Raw genomic sequence first — 14,838 nt, forward strand, 5'->3', positions numbered from 1 at the left:
GAACTAGTTTTCTTGCAACTGACCTGACATTTTCAGTGCATTCTCTTTGACTTTATTGATGTCGTTCTGTAAGGAGGTAATGAGTTTAGCATGCTGTTCACTCCCTACATTCTTGTACTGTTCCCAGTATTCCTTCTCACTGAGCTTCTCGAGAAACAGCTTCTCAGCATTACTTATTTGCAAGCGCATATCTGTAGAAAGAAAATCAAAACAGCACGTTATTTCCTCTCTCCTTTCAATTATTGTATGTTGCAATCTGATTTTTTGAAATTAGGGCCTGATATTAAAATGCTGTTATCTCATAAATCTGATTTTATATCTACAATGTAAGGAAATCTAAACTATTCAAACTATTGTTTAACTACACCTCATGACCCAAAATCTAAGTAAAATTAATTTTCCAATTCTAAAGTAGAGGTGTGGTTGGGGCTGTGATTGAAAGCTATCATAGACAATTAAGCTATATGTCTCAGAACCCTCTAGTTTAAATTGTTCCTTTGATAGCTTGATAAGGGTCCTATCCTGTACAATATATTATGTCATATATATGTTTTATTAGTAAAATGTCATTTTTCTGGCCATATGCCTCTGGGCAAAATGATTTTACCTCATATCATTCCAAGGTCCTTGGCAACCATTTCAGTAAGTTGTTTAGTCTGTCATCTAAAGTTCATTTGTGTGAAATGACAGTCATACCAACATGTTTTTCCCCCACATCCATTTACAAGACTTGAGAGTGAAAGATAAGTTCCCCAGTTAAATATGGATAAATATTGAGCTATCTCAACCACATAACATTTCAGTTTGCTCTGGTAAACTTGCTAAACATGACATGCGACTCCATCTTCAGGCTGAATGTCATGCTCCTGAATACTTTGGGAAAGGAAGTGTTTCAGAGAGCCAGGTGCAAGGAACTTAATGGCTGTTTGGCTCACTGCCACACGCCACCTCGTCTGAGAGATCCTTGATGGCAATGCCACACCTACTCATCTCTGCAAATCCAGCACGTAGCAGGAGTCTGGCACGTGATTGGTGCTCAGTAAATGTTTATGGGATGACGGAGGCATTCCAGTCAGCCTGGAGAGATGGTCTCCAGTCCAGAGGTCCAGAAGGATTCCAGACACATGTTTTCCAAAGATGTAAGATTACATATTTTAAAATCTCTTGATGAATGGCACTTGTCATTAAACAATCAATACTCCTGCCCTGGCAGGTTTGGCTCAGTGGTCAGAGCGTCTGCCCACAGAACAGGGTCGCAGGTTTGATTCCGGGCCAGGGCACATACCTCGGCTACGGTTTGGTCCCTGCCCCGGTTTGGGTCGTGTGGGAAGCAGCCAATTGACCTGTCTTTTTTGCATCGATTTTTCTCTCTGTCTCTCTCCATCTCTCCCTCCCACTCTATCTGAAGATAAATGGAAAAATATATCTTCGGATGAGGATGAAAGAAACAAAACCAAACAAAAAACAATCAATACTCCTATACCCCAGATGGAGAGCCGTCCTCTTATTCGTGCGGACTGTTGCTGCCTCAGCCCCGTGCCACGTTCAGCCTTTGGGGGAGAGCTGGTTGGCATCACTGAAGATTCTCACACAGAGGTGGATGGAGTGGCTGCTGTTCTACTTTCCCAGAAGCCCTCTTCCCTTCCCTTCTAGCAGCACACTTTTCCTACTCCTTGTCAAATACAGTTGTTCATATGGGAAATAATACAATAATCAATAAGCAATAATTCAAGACATTTATGTACTCTGTTTCCTGTACTCACAACTGTAAGCCTACTTTTGCCCCACCTTGTATTGAGCACGTGTCCCAGGCTAGGCACATGCCGAGTCCTTCTGTAGAAATAGTTTTACTGCAACTGGTGGAAAACGTGTCTCTTGTCTCCATGTTGAGGTTATAAGGATGGAAAATCAGAGGTGTGTATGGTTAGAGTTCCAGCCTCATGGGGACAACAGCCTCAGAAAAAGGAGCCAACTTCCAGGGGAAGACAGAGAGAGGAGAGGGATAAATAGGTGGGGAGAATGAGGGAAGGGAGAGAGGAGGAGAGGTAGGAATCCCCTAGGATCTGGTCACCACGCAGATTCTGATTCAGTCGGTCTGGAAGGCTCTGAGGCTCAGCACTGAAACAAGCTGCCTTGTGGCGGGACGGCAGCTGCTCCGTACACTGGTCCAGTGGCAAGGGACTGCCCAGATGTACCGTGACTGCCTCAGAAATCCTTTTCAGGCACATTTGTTCTCTTTCTTTCTCTTTCTAGCACAGCTTCTTTGGGCTGCTTTCCTCCTTGCACGACACGTGTGCCCTGTCCTCTGCTGTGCTCAGCCATCAGCTCAGCCCCAGTCTCATCTGACACCCCCCCAGCCGCCCAAACGGTAAACCAGCACACCTCAAATAACTGCCCCCCCATCCCCCCGTTTGGAGGCAGTTCAGTGAGTGCACCCGAGGGTCTGTTCTGGTCTCACTCCTATCTCAAGGGACTCACTGAAGTATTCCTTCCGAACATAAGCAAAGCTTTGCTGGAGAGGAGCCCTGCACAATACATATCCACTACCTCATGACATCATTGTTGCCTATAAAGAGACTCAGGTAGGAGGAAGTTCACGGGGCAGTTTTGGAGACCCTGAAGAATGAAGGTTGCTGATTAATGTTTGCTTTTGGTAACTATTTCATTCAAAACAACAAATTATCTATGAATGGAATGCCTGCTCTGTGCAAAGTGCTTGGGTAAGGAGGCTCTCTGAATGAATGTTTGGAGAATGTTTGGAGAATGTTTCAGAAACCCTAGTCCCTTGTTTTGCCTCCCAGCTTCTAGTACTGCTTCCTGATAGCACTCGAGTCTCTTCCTCATGTTTTCCAGCCTCCTAGCAGAGACGGTATTTATAGGGGTCCTGGTTAAAGTAGTTTTAAAAGTCACAGCAGCAAGTTTGGGATAAAGGAACAGGAATTAAAAAAATAATAATACAAGTGTCAAAACTGTGTGTGTGACTTACCACCAGGATCCTGGTATTTTCTGAGGCCATGGCAGGAGTATGTCCTGGGTCCTTCGTATTCTGCACCTAGCATCACTTCAGTCTATGACCTCCACACTGCCTCTTTGCAAACTCGAATCCCTCTTTCCCCATCTAAATGGGTGGGTGCGTGGGGGCCTTATCTCCGTGGAGATATTGGTTGGGGGAAGCTTCATGGTTATATTCATCTTATCATTCCCAACACTGTACTGAGGCTGAAGCCAACAAACAAGAGAATTCCTCCAAAGAAAGAACAAATCCCCACCGTGCGGAGTTCAGAGTGGCGTCTACAGGGTATCACACGGTGTGTGAGAGTCGGGTGGTTTTCATGTGTCCTTGTTTTCGATCACTGCCCTTCCCTCTCCCCCTCACCTGCTCTGCCCGTTGTTATTTCCCTCTCCTGTTCGTCTACCAACCTGTGTTTGTAGTTGTGCTGGTAAGGATATCACCTGAACTATGTTCACAGCATTTTTAATATATGAGAAAACAGAAGTGTTAATACATCCAAGAAATAACTTGATTCAGCTTTATTGTTATTTTCTAAGTTCATAAATCACCTTTTAAGTTTTGTTCCTGGTCTCTTTCAAACTTCCACTTTTCCTTCATTGCCGTTTCAACATCCTCTCTTGTTACAATGTTTGATCCTTCTGACTTCTCTTCACTCAGTTCCTTTAGGAGGTGCCGTATGTGCCAGATTTGTTCATCCTTTAAGCGTCTATTCTGTCGTGAAAATCAATAGTAGTTAACTACATCTGCTCAAGTGTTTACACTGATTTTCCTCAACACAGAGTCACACATTGAGGTTTGAAAAGTGAGAACTATTTCATAGTTTATGAAATAATTTATATCATAACATCTCTAAAAGTTTATGGAACATGGAAGACTTAAAATAAAATTAAACCCATTAACACAGTAACCATTGGATAGAACGTTACACTTAATTACACTTAAACAATTGTGTTATTAATCTACCAGTCTCTCACCCCCAGTAGGATCAATGAATATTAGAATTAGACCTTGGAGGTCAATTTTTCCAGCTTAACACCATTCTTCTTTAGCAATAATCATTCATTTAGTCAATATTTATGAAGCCAAGTAGTCATCTATACACTAGGAATATATAAGTGAACAAAATAGACAAAAAGTACTGCTTTTGTAGAATTTACATTATTCTTTGCTATTTTCACAAATGACCCAAATTCTCTTATGTTTAGGGTGATGGCTACTTGTCATTCCAACACTTCATTTCTGAAATATGGACTGGGTTTCCTCTGTGGATATCCATCCTGCCTATGTTTCTAAGCTTCTTATTTAATCAACTGAGTTTATTCCTGGCCCTTGCTATCTTATTATATATATGCAGAGAGGTTTTAGTGTGTATGAACTCAATACATTTTCCTTGTAATTTTCTTAGGGTCTCTTTACGTTCTTATACTCCCCTGATGTCTGTCCTTCAATTTTTAAAAATCTAATAAAATGTATGTAGTTAAAATATTTTAATGCTTCTCTTAAAAATTACTTATTTGCCTATACTTTAACATGCTTTTTACTATAACTTTCTCCAAAATTGTAATTTATTTCTGACATTGATGTCTTTTTATCCTCTTAACTTATTTGGATACTTTAAGAGTATTTTCTTTCCCAACATTGATTCTTTTTTTTTTTTTTTTTTTTTAATTTTATCCTCACCCGAGGACATTTTTCCATTTTTTTGTTCAGGTAGAGTGGGAGGGAGAGAGAGGAACAGAGAGAGAGAGAGAAACATCGACGTGAAAGGGACACATCGAGTGGCTGCCACCCGCACGACCAACCAGGGCCGGGGACAAACTGCAACCGAGGTACATGCCCTTAGCGGGAACCGAACCCGGGTCTCTCAGGACCGCAGGTCGACGCTCCAACCGCTGAACCAAACCGGCCAGGGCCCAACATTGATTCTTTAAGCCACTGCTTCTTAAGCTTTATTCTGTATACCAAGCACTTGGGGATACTGCTAAAATGCAGATTTTGATTCAATAAATTTGGTACATTTCTGACAAGCTCCAGGTGATGCTAAGCCTGCTGGCCCACAAGCCTCACTTTGAATAGCGAAGTTCTTTCAGATAATCTAAACAATTTATGATTTATTGATATATTACAGCCTACTAAAACTCCATTCTTTATTACTTAATCCAACATACTTTAAACTTGAAGACTGAAAAACTTGATTTCTTAAAACAGTTTAGCTAAATAGGCCTTAATTTAACAAACTAGGATTTAATGTTACTTTAATGCTCTTTAAGTTATTCCATAGGCTATATGGTGTGATTTTTATTTTGGTGCATTAGAATTTTAATTTAAAACTTTGATAAATTGAATAAAAGCAAAAGGTAATTAACTTTATGATGCTCAGTATTGATAAATACAGGCAAAAAATAGAATTGGGATAGATAGGCTTTGGGTAATTTCAAAAGAGAGAAACAATGATTAAAGGGTTTGATATTTTAAATTTAGTGGTTTAACTTCTCTGATCTTTTGTTTACAATTTGCTAAACTGTCATAATTAATTCTGTCTCTGAAGAATTTTTAATACCAAGGGATTCATAATATGATAAATATGGAAACTGAAGTTCTTTCCTTCTAACCCACTCTTTAAAATCTTATCAGGAGTGACATAAGCAGGAATATTGGAGCAAAGACCTTCAAAAGTACTATTCTTCATTAAAGCAATTAGAAAATTGGCAAAAATTAGTAAAATCAACCTTTCAGAAATCTGGAAATTAAAAGGCTTGCAATTACTTCCAGGGAGTGTTTATTCAAGAAAAATGGTTGAATTGGGTAAGGACAGTGAGCTCTGTGGTATTTTACCTTGCCCTAAAAACCAACAGCCCCACAGTCATGGTAGAAACCAGCAGCCTAAGCAACCTAGAGAATGGGGTCAGGGAGAAAAGAGGAGAAGGGAGCAGAACTCTTCCAAAGCACATTCCCCAAATAATGGTCATTATTTAACATATCTGGTAGTTCCCTGGAAAATCCCACCAGCAAACCTTGTCTTTACTTGACCTGACTCAGACCTTGCCCAGTGTGTGAGCAGTCTTTTCCAGGATTGATGTTTGTTAAAAACAATCAGAGGCAGTTGTTAAGCATTATAGTTCCCTGAGGTGGTAATAGCAGTTGAGGTAAACATCAAGCTGACAACAAACAAACAAACAAACAAACAAACAAAAGAACACTTTAAAAGAAAGGTGAAGACGAGATGTGCATAGGGGATTTGAAAGCTCTGACATGTTCTCAGGAATCTAAAAGGCCACATGCATGAATAAGGCTGTGAGCATACTGAGGGCTGTGCAGGTACTTGGGAAAGGCCCTACGCACTCACCTCTGGCTCACCCTGAGGCTCTGCAGAAGTAAAGGTGAAGGTGAAGTTGTAAATTTTCTGGCTGAGTGTAAAAGTCATGTTCCAGAGCTAGTACATAGAGCCTCTCAGCAAAGGGTGGGGAGATTTATTGGTTAGAAACATTTAAAGAAATCTCTGTCCAGTCATTAGCTAACCACTAAGCTAAGCAAATAAAGACTTTAGTGGCCATACACAACAAAAAACAGGTTTCACAGAATTGGTTCAGAAAAGTCACTAAGCAAGCAAACAACAACTATAATAAGCAGCAACAATGCCAAACCCTGGGGAAAGAGAATCTAATCTCCAGAGTTGTCGCATTATAATATTCAAACATCCATTTTTCAACAAAAATTATGAGGAATGCAAAAAACAAACCAAGAAAATATGATCCATCCACATTCTTATTGGGATTTTTACTACACAGGGAAAACAGGCCAGTCAATGGAAATTGTCCTTGAGGAAGCCAAAATGTTGGTTGGACTTTCTAGATAAAGACTTTAAATCAGCTATCTAAAATATATTCAAAGAGTTTTCTAAAGAACTAGAGGAAAGTATGAGAATAATATCTCACTAAATAGAAAATAGCAATAAAGAAAAAGAAATTATTTTTTAAAAAGAACCAAAAAGAAATTCTGGAGCTAAAAAGTACAATAACTGAAATGAAAAATGCAGGCAGAATTTTGTTCAGCCATAAAAAGGAATGAAATACTGTGCTACAGACTGAATGTTTATGCTCCCCTACCCCAGATCCACATGTTGAAGACCTTGTGCCCAATGTGATGACATTTGGAGGTGGGGCCTTTGGAAGGGACTGAGGGTTAGATGAGGTCATCATGATACAGCCCCACAAGGAGACTATTGCTTTTGTAAAAAGAGGAAGCCATCAGAGCCCTCTCTCATTCCACCACTCTAGGGGGGTGAAAAAGCAACCTTGATCTAAGTCTTGTTATACCTTATACAAAAATTAAAATGGACCATGATTTAACTTGAAATGGTAAAACTATAAACATTTTAGAATAAAACTTAGGATAAATTTCTTGGGATCTAGGGCTAGGCAAAGAGCTTTTACACTTGACATCATAGCATGGTTCATAAAGAAAAAATTGATAAACTGAACTTCATTAAAATTAAAAACTGCTCTGTGGAAGATCCTGTTATGAAGATGAAAAGATACGCTACAGACCATAAGAAAATATTTGCAAATAACATATCCAAAAAGGACTAATATCCAGAAGATTATTTACCTACCTACCTACCTAGCTACATTTAAAAAAAAAATTTATGCAACTCAACAGAAAAAGAAAATAGGCAAAAGACACAAAGATAAATTTCATCAAAGAGGATATATAAATGACAAATAAGCATATGAAAACATGTTCAACATTATTAGCCATAAGGGAAATGCAACTTAAAAATACAATGAGATATCACTACCCACCTATCAGAATGGCTAAAATAAAATAGTGATATTATAAGATGCTGGCAGGTATGGAGATAAACTGGATCACTCATATAATTGCTGATAGGATTGTAAAATGGTACAGCTATTCTCTTTAAAAGGATGCCAATTTCTTACAAAACTAAGTATTTGCTTACCATATGACCCAGCAACTGTACTCTTGGGCATTTATCTCAGAGAAGTGAAAGCTTATATTCACATGAGAACCTGTACACAAATGTTCATAAAAGCTTTATTGGTCATAGCCAAATACTGAAAGCAACTCACATGTTTTTCAATAGGAAAATGGTTAAACAAAATGAGGTACTTCCGTATCATGAAATACTACTCAATAACACAAGGAAACAAACGAATGACATAGTCAACAACCTGGATGAATTTCCAGGGAGTTATGTAGAACAAAAAAAGCCAATCCCAGAAAGTTACTTACTGTATGATTCCATTTAGAAAAATCTATTAAAATGACAAAATTACAAAAATGGAGAACAGATTAATGGTTTTAGGGGCTAAGGAATGGGTGGAACTAGGAGGGGAGTAAGTGGCTCTAAAAGGACAACATGAGGGATGCTTGTATTGATGAAAATGTTCTGTGTCTGGACTGTTACAATGTCAGTATCAACATCCCAGTTGCCATATGTATTATACTATAGTTTTGTAATCTACTATAAGAAACTAGGTAATGGGTACTCAGGAGCTCTCTGTATTATTTGTTGTAACTGCATGTTAATCTGTAATTATCTAAAAAGAAAAAGTTTAATTTAAAAATGAAGGTCAGCCCTGGCTGGTTTGGCTCAGTGATTAGAGTGTTGGCCCGCGGTCCAGAGAAAGCTGGGTTTGGTTCCCGTTAAGGGCACGTACCTCGGTTGCAGTTTGTCCCCAGCCCTGGTTGGGGTTGTGCGGGAGGCAGCCACTCGATGTGTTCCTTTCACATTGATGTTTCTCTCTCTCTCTCCCCCTCCCTTCCACTCTATCTGAACAAAAATGAAAAAATGTCCTCGAGAGAGGATAGAAATGAAGGTCAATATCAATATCAGCAACTGAAAAATAAACTATGTTACTCTTCAAGCAATTCTCAAATATTCCATTTTCTTGAGTGAAATGGATTCATGTTTTGTCTTCTTATAAATAAATTGAATTATGTTGGCTTTATATAAGTTATTTTAAAATGAAGTATTTGTAGAAACTTGAATCATAGCAATGAAAATATCCCTAGCTAAACTATTGCACTGCTAATCCTTTGACCAAATATGGGCTTTTCTACTTATTTTTGTAGAAGTGGAAAATTCCTTTATCAAGTATGTTCTGAACCCTAAATAAATCTTTATCTGACTTTGCTTATGTTACTTGATTTTAGTTAGGCACAATGACCTCTAAATTAAATTTTAGATACAAACTATTTACAATTATATATAGGCAAACACTTATAAAGGTATTGATAACTTAAAAGTCACTACCTACAATTAATAAATATATAATATATAAAGAAAAATTTCTTTCACTTTCCATACATAGCACAATACTTCTCAAAGTGAATCCAGTTCTCTTACATTAAAACTTTTGTAACACAATAACTATTCTTTTCAAACATGTGATGTTTTTTATTTGTAAATTAAAGCAGCATCACATGTCCTAAAAATGTAATTGAATGTTGTAGGAAAAGTACTATATCATAGTTGCCATTATATATAAATGTAATTACATCTACATTAAACTTCCCAAATCCCATATAAATTTCAGATGAAAGGGAAATGTTTCTGACAATATGTTACAAAATTCACTATGTCTGAGAAATTACTTTGAGCTACATACTGAAATAAAATTTAGATATATCCACCAATATACTAAAAATAAGTTTATCTTGCAAGGTGAAGTAAATAACTGTTGTTTGAGGTAAAAATAATGATTACATTTTAAAATAGAAGAGAGAAGTTTCAGTAAATAAGGCTATTTCATGGGCTTCTACCCTTTTAACCTTTTATGACTCACAAGAACAAGAACAGAATTTGCCAGAATAGTACATAGAGTTCTCATCTATTCACCCATTTTTTCTCAATCTTATATATTACATTACCAAAGCCAGGAAACTGACATTGGTACAATTTTTTTCCCCCATTTATTTATTTATTTATTTATTTAGAGAGGAAGGGAGAGGGAGAGAGAAATAGAAACTTCGATGAGAAAGAACAGTGAGTGGCTGCCTCCTGCATGCCCCCCACTGGGAATCAGGCCCACAACCTGGGCATGTGTCCTGACCATGAATCGAACCGGAAACCTCTTGGTGCATGGATTGACACTCAACCACTGAGCCACACCGGCCAGACCATTGGTACAATGTCTTTAACTAAATTAGAGATGTGATTTGGATTTCACCAGTTTTCTACATGTGCTAATTTTTCTAGTGTGCAGAATTACAAAATTTGTAATTTACATATAAGAACCATCACCACAGAGAGATGGCATTTGAAATTGTGGTGTTAAATAAGATTACCCACAGAGAAACTAGAATGAAAGAAGAGGTTTGAGATCAGAACACTGGTAAATACCTGAATTGAAGTGTAGGTCTAGGAAAAAGACAATGAATGAAAAACATGAGGACACAGAATGGACACAGAAGTAGGAGGACAATTAAGGAAGAGTGATGTCTTGGAACCCAAAGGGTAAAGAGCTTCAAGATGGCAGGAGTGACTGCTGAAGGGATTCAGGGTAAAGAGAGTCCATGGGACCTGGCTAATTGGTCACTAGTACTGTTGCTAGAGCACAGATGGTGGAATAGTAACAGTGAAAGAATGAATTGGGCTGTAAGGAAGTGGACACAGTGAACTGTGAAATAGCGAATGAATGCAAACAGAGAGCAAGACCCATTCTAAATGAGGTGTCAGTCTAAACACAACTGAACACACATAGGAAGGGATGATGGGTAGGAAGGAAGAGGGGCATTTCTGATTTTGACAACTGAAGAAAAAAATATGTTTTGCCAATGAGTCAAATTTTTTTTTTTTTAATCCTCATCCGAGGACATTTTTCCATTTTTTGTACAGACAGTGTGGGAGGGAGAGAGAGGAAGAGAGAGAGAGGGAAACATCGATGTGAAAGGGACACATCGAGTGGCTGCCACCCGCACGACCAACCAGGGCCGGGGACAAACTGCAACCAAGGTACATGCCCTTAGCAGGAACCGAACCCGGGTCTCTCCGGACCGCAGGCGGACGCTCTAACCTCCGAGCCAAACCAGCCAGGGCCAATGAGTCAAATTTAATTTAGCAATTTAAATACATGTGACCTCAACATTCCAGCTTAGATTAGGAGAATTAAAAGGATCTAGCCTAGAGGAGAATTCCGGGAAGAGAAAACAGCCTCTTTATTGTAAAGGTACAATAATGAGAAAGAGACTGGGTTTTCCAAGATTTAAAAGAAGCAGTGGTAAGCAAAGGGTGGAGTGGCTGGAGGCAAGGTGGGAGAGGTGTGCAGAGGTCAGATTTTGCAGGGCTTTGAAGACTTTAGTAAGGACTATGGATTTTCGTTTCTGTGCAATAGGAAGCCTCTGCTGCCTTTTAAACAAGTATTCAAAAGGCAATCTGTTTGTACTGTGGAAAATGTACTGGAGAGAGGAAGGATGGGTAAGGAATGATGATGGCTTAGCCTGGGTCTGTAGCAGCACAAATGGAAAAATATAGATACATACAGTTGGAGCAGGATTGGCCTCTCAATGCCCCGCACTGCTGCGTCCACCAATGACGCCTAGAGAAGAGTTAGGCCTCTCCCATTCTTGCACTAATCCTCCTGGAAACAAAACTTTGTTTCTGGCTCCAACTGATGGGCTATGGGAAAGTGACTCCTTAGTCCTGACCTGTTGTCCTTTCCACAACCAAATGAAAGTCCCAAAGCTGACCCCTGGAGGATGCGTCCTGGTCTCCTGTGGGCAGCTCACTTGAAGCAACGAACTTCACTTTTCCACCCTCATCCATAGGCCTGATTTTCTTTTTTTGTCCCTATTGAAAGTGACTGACCACCAGGGCCTGTCTTGCCAAATAAATATCTGCTATTAGCCCTCTGCGGAAGACTAGGAATCCCCATTTTATAGAGGGAAACAGGGATCATACCAGTGTTGGCCAAAATTACATCAGCTGTAAGTTGTATAGTCAGGACACAAAATCAGGCCTCTGACTCTAGATTTTGTTAAAATTTGTAGATAGTCTTTTTAGACAAAAGCTCTCCTCCCCCTCTCCAATAACAGTTAAGTGTGGAAGTTTCAGGGTCCATATAAAATAAATGTTTTAATAGGGGACACCCTCAGCATTTCCTCATTCATGAGATGCTTCAAGGGATAAGTTGAATGAATCATCATTTACTGCTTTCAGACTTTATTTCCGTTGATCTTTTGTTCTGATAGTCGTATGCAGCGCCCCTTGGATATTCATTTTAATCTGATTTTATACAAACAATACATCATCTTAAACATGGAATTAGTCATTTTAGCAACTAAGATTGTGCTTTTCAAATAATATTTACATATTCACACTCTCTGGAAATCTAAAAGAAGACAGATACAGAAATTAAAAATAATCAATGTTTTATAGTTTGGTTAAATAAGAAATGAAAAGATTAATGTGGTTTCAGAGCTTTAAAATTTTGAACATAAGATGCAGCATCGTCGTGATCTAAATAACATAATTCAAATTGACTTCCTTTGACACAATAATTAATATAATAGGAATAGCAGGGTCCTCCTGCCTCACATGTGCAAAAAAACTTAGATTGTAAATGAACCAGTTACAAGCACTAAATAAGATAATTCCCTAGGATACATTTCATCATAATTCACACTTTTTTACAGCATTGGTGTAAATGTTCAATGACTAGAAATAGGCTTCAGATCATATACTCACTCTTTCATGATATTTTTGGTTCTTTTCTCTAAGACTCTTTATCTGAACCATGTATCGTTCTACTGTATTTTCCTTTATTTGACAGCTGATAATAAACAAAGATAACAGTTGTTACTATTACTTATCTTAGAAAAAACTAGTGAGACAAAATTTAAAAATTAAATTATTTGAGTTGAAATGAAGTAGTAAACATATTATAAAAACCCATTTAGGGATAAAAAACCCATTTTCTTAAATGATTTTGTTTCTGGATCTATTTTACTGAGTAAAATATAGAGATAACAGTGTTTTAAATCAATTGCCATTTGTATTTTATAATAATAATGTTGATGCTTTCTAATGATTTATAAAGAATTCAGTTTTAAGAGAATCTAGAAAAGGGCACACTGAAAACGTTTTCTAGAATTCTAAAAATGTCCAGAGAAAAATGACAAGACAAAAACAATTCTCTTAACATTTTCCTGAATGTTAAAAATAATTCTCTCAGACCTAGTCACCAATATCACAGGTTCCCCACTTGCCACCGTGTCCCCTCCAGTAAATGGCTTGCCACTTCCACATCCCTTGCAAGTATTGCACAGGGCTCCACTCGTCTGGCCCTTGCCGAGGCCATCAGAGTCCGTGCCTGCCCTCTCGCCCTCACCCAGCCTTCTCTCGTTTCCTGGACTGTAGGAAGCACTTCCTCACCCCAGTGTCTTTTCCATGAGCCTTTCTCTCTACCACTCTGTGTCTCCATCCTACCTGTTCCTCTTCCAGAGATCAGCTTAAACATTGCTTCCTAAAATAAGCTTTCCTGACCCCTCTGTAATGCCCTACACTTTTCTTGCATAGCACCTTAATTACAGTTATGTAGGTTTTTTTTTAAATTTTTTTAAAGCTTGAGTTAGTTGTTGAATGTCTGTCTCTCATGCTTCATCAGGACTATGGGTCCTGTCCACTGTTGTCCACCAGAACTTGGTAAACATTCAAGTATTCATTCAATAAATGCATGAATGAAGTACATTTTTATTTGGAAAAAGACTGACATATAATCATTCACTCCCTAAGAATTACACATTAAAACACCTACCCTATGCCAAAAGTTGGGGTTCAAAAGCTCTCAAGGGGCTCACTTTCCACTGGTTGGATAAAACATCAATATAGAATAGGTATTACCTCTAGTTTTATCTCCAACTCCTGGGAGTGAAATGTTAAGAACTATTATTCTTACTAAAAATAACTCTAAATCATTTGTTTTGGAACTGTAGCTATTTGGAGAGAATGCAAATGGGAATGTCTGGAAATGAAAAGTTAAACAAAGAAGAAAATTTTCCTCATTTACTCTTCTATGAATGTATGTTAACTATTCTATGTTGTATTTTAAGAGGTAGGCCAGCCAGGTCTTGCGTATATATGGGAGAGTGACCAATATAATACAATGGAAAGAGGGAGGGAGCTAAAACCACATTAATGAATGCTGTTTCATAGCTCCTACTTGGACTATGTTATATAATTTCAAAACTTTAAAAAATATGCACTTAGCACAAGAGTGCAATTATGCCTCCAACCCCCCTGCCCCCCTCGCCAGTCCAGCTCCCTTGGCAGCTTTTGAGCGCATGAATTTCCATTTGGAGTTACAGGAGTCTTAACAGTGGTTGCCATTTACATGCGGAACCTTTGGATTTAACAATCTAAGCTTACTGATAGTCCAAAAGTGCTTCATTGGTGGGTAACTTCATGTCTTTGGGCAGCCCATCTAGAATCTCCTTTTTATTTATTTTCGCCGTGTTTTCCATTGTGTTGCTTAGCTAGCAAGAAATATACCTGTTTAGAAGAGTGATATAAAAAAAGTAAATAAACTCTTGTCTTTGCCCTCTACTGGTATTTACTCAAGATAAGACACAGCTGAAACATAATTTAAAACTGGCTTTTCTACCCAGACTGCTTTTCCCTTAACATCCACTACAATTCTGGGACATTGTAAATCAATTGGATTCTTGAGTCTGGTGAGTTCTACTCTTAGCCCAGGTACAGCATTACCTTACGCAAAACTGTGAGACTCGCTCCCTAATGTTATCCATCTGCATCTGTTGCCCCAATTAAGCTTCTCTAAGAGCAAGTACTGAACTTTTCCAAT

At 38.4% G+C, this 14,838-nt stretch overlaps 1 protein-coding gene across 1 annotated transcript in view; it reads right to left on the reverse strand.

Annotated features, from left to right (window-relative positions):
* The window catches only part of CCDC83 (coiled-coil domain containing 83), a 45,166-nt gene extending 30,638 nt beyond the window's left edge, over positions 1-14,528 (reverse strand). The window contains exons 1-4 of the mRNA XM_036259082.1: positions 14,403-14,528; positions 12,723-12,807; positions 3,562-3,724; positions 24-191 (exon numbers count right to left, since the gene is read on the reverse strand). Coding sequence (XP_036114975.1) covers positions 24-191; positions 3,562-3,724; positions 12,723-12,807; positions 14,403-14,497 — 511 coding nt within the window. The 5' untranslated portion in view covers positions 14,498-14,528. The remainder of the gene's footprint in view (positions 1-23; positions 192-3,561; positions 3,725-12,722; positions 12,808-14,402) is intronic.
* Positions 14,529-14,838: the final 310 nt, after the last annotated feature.

Source organism: Molossus molossus, unplaced genomic scaffold (genome assembly GCF_014108415.1).
Source record: "Molossus molossus isolate mMolMol1 unplaced genomic scaffold, mMolMol1.p scaffold_m16_p_13, whole genome shotgun sequence".
NCBI classification, from domain to species: Eukaryota; Metazoa; Chordata; class Mammalia; order Chiroptera; family Molossidae; genus Molossus; species Molossus molossus.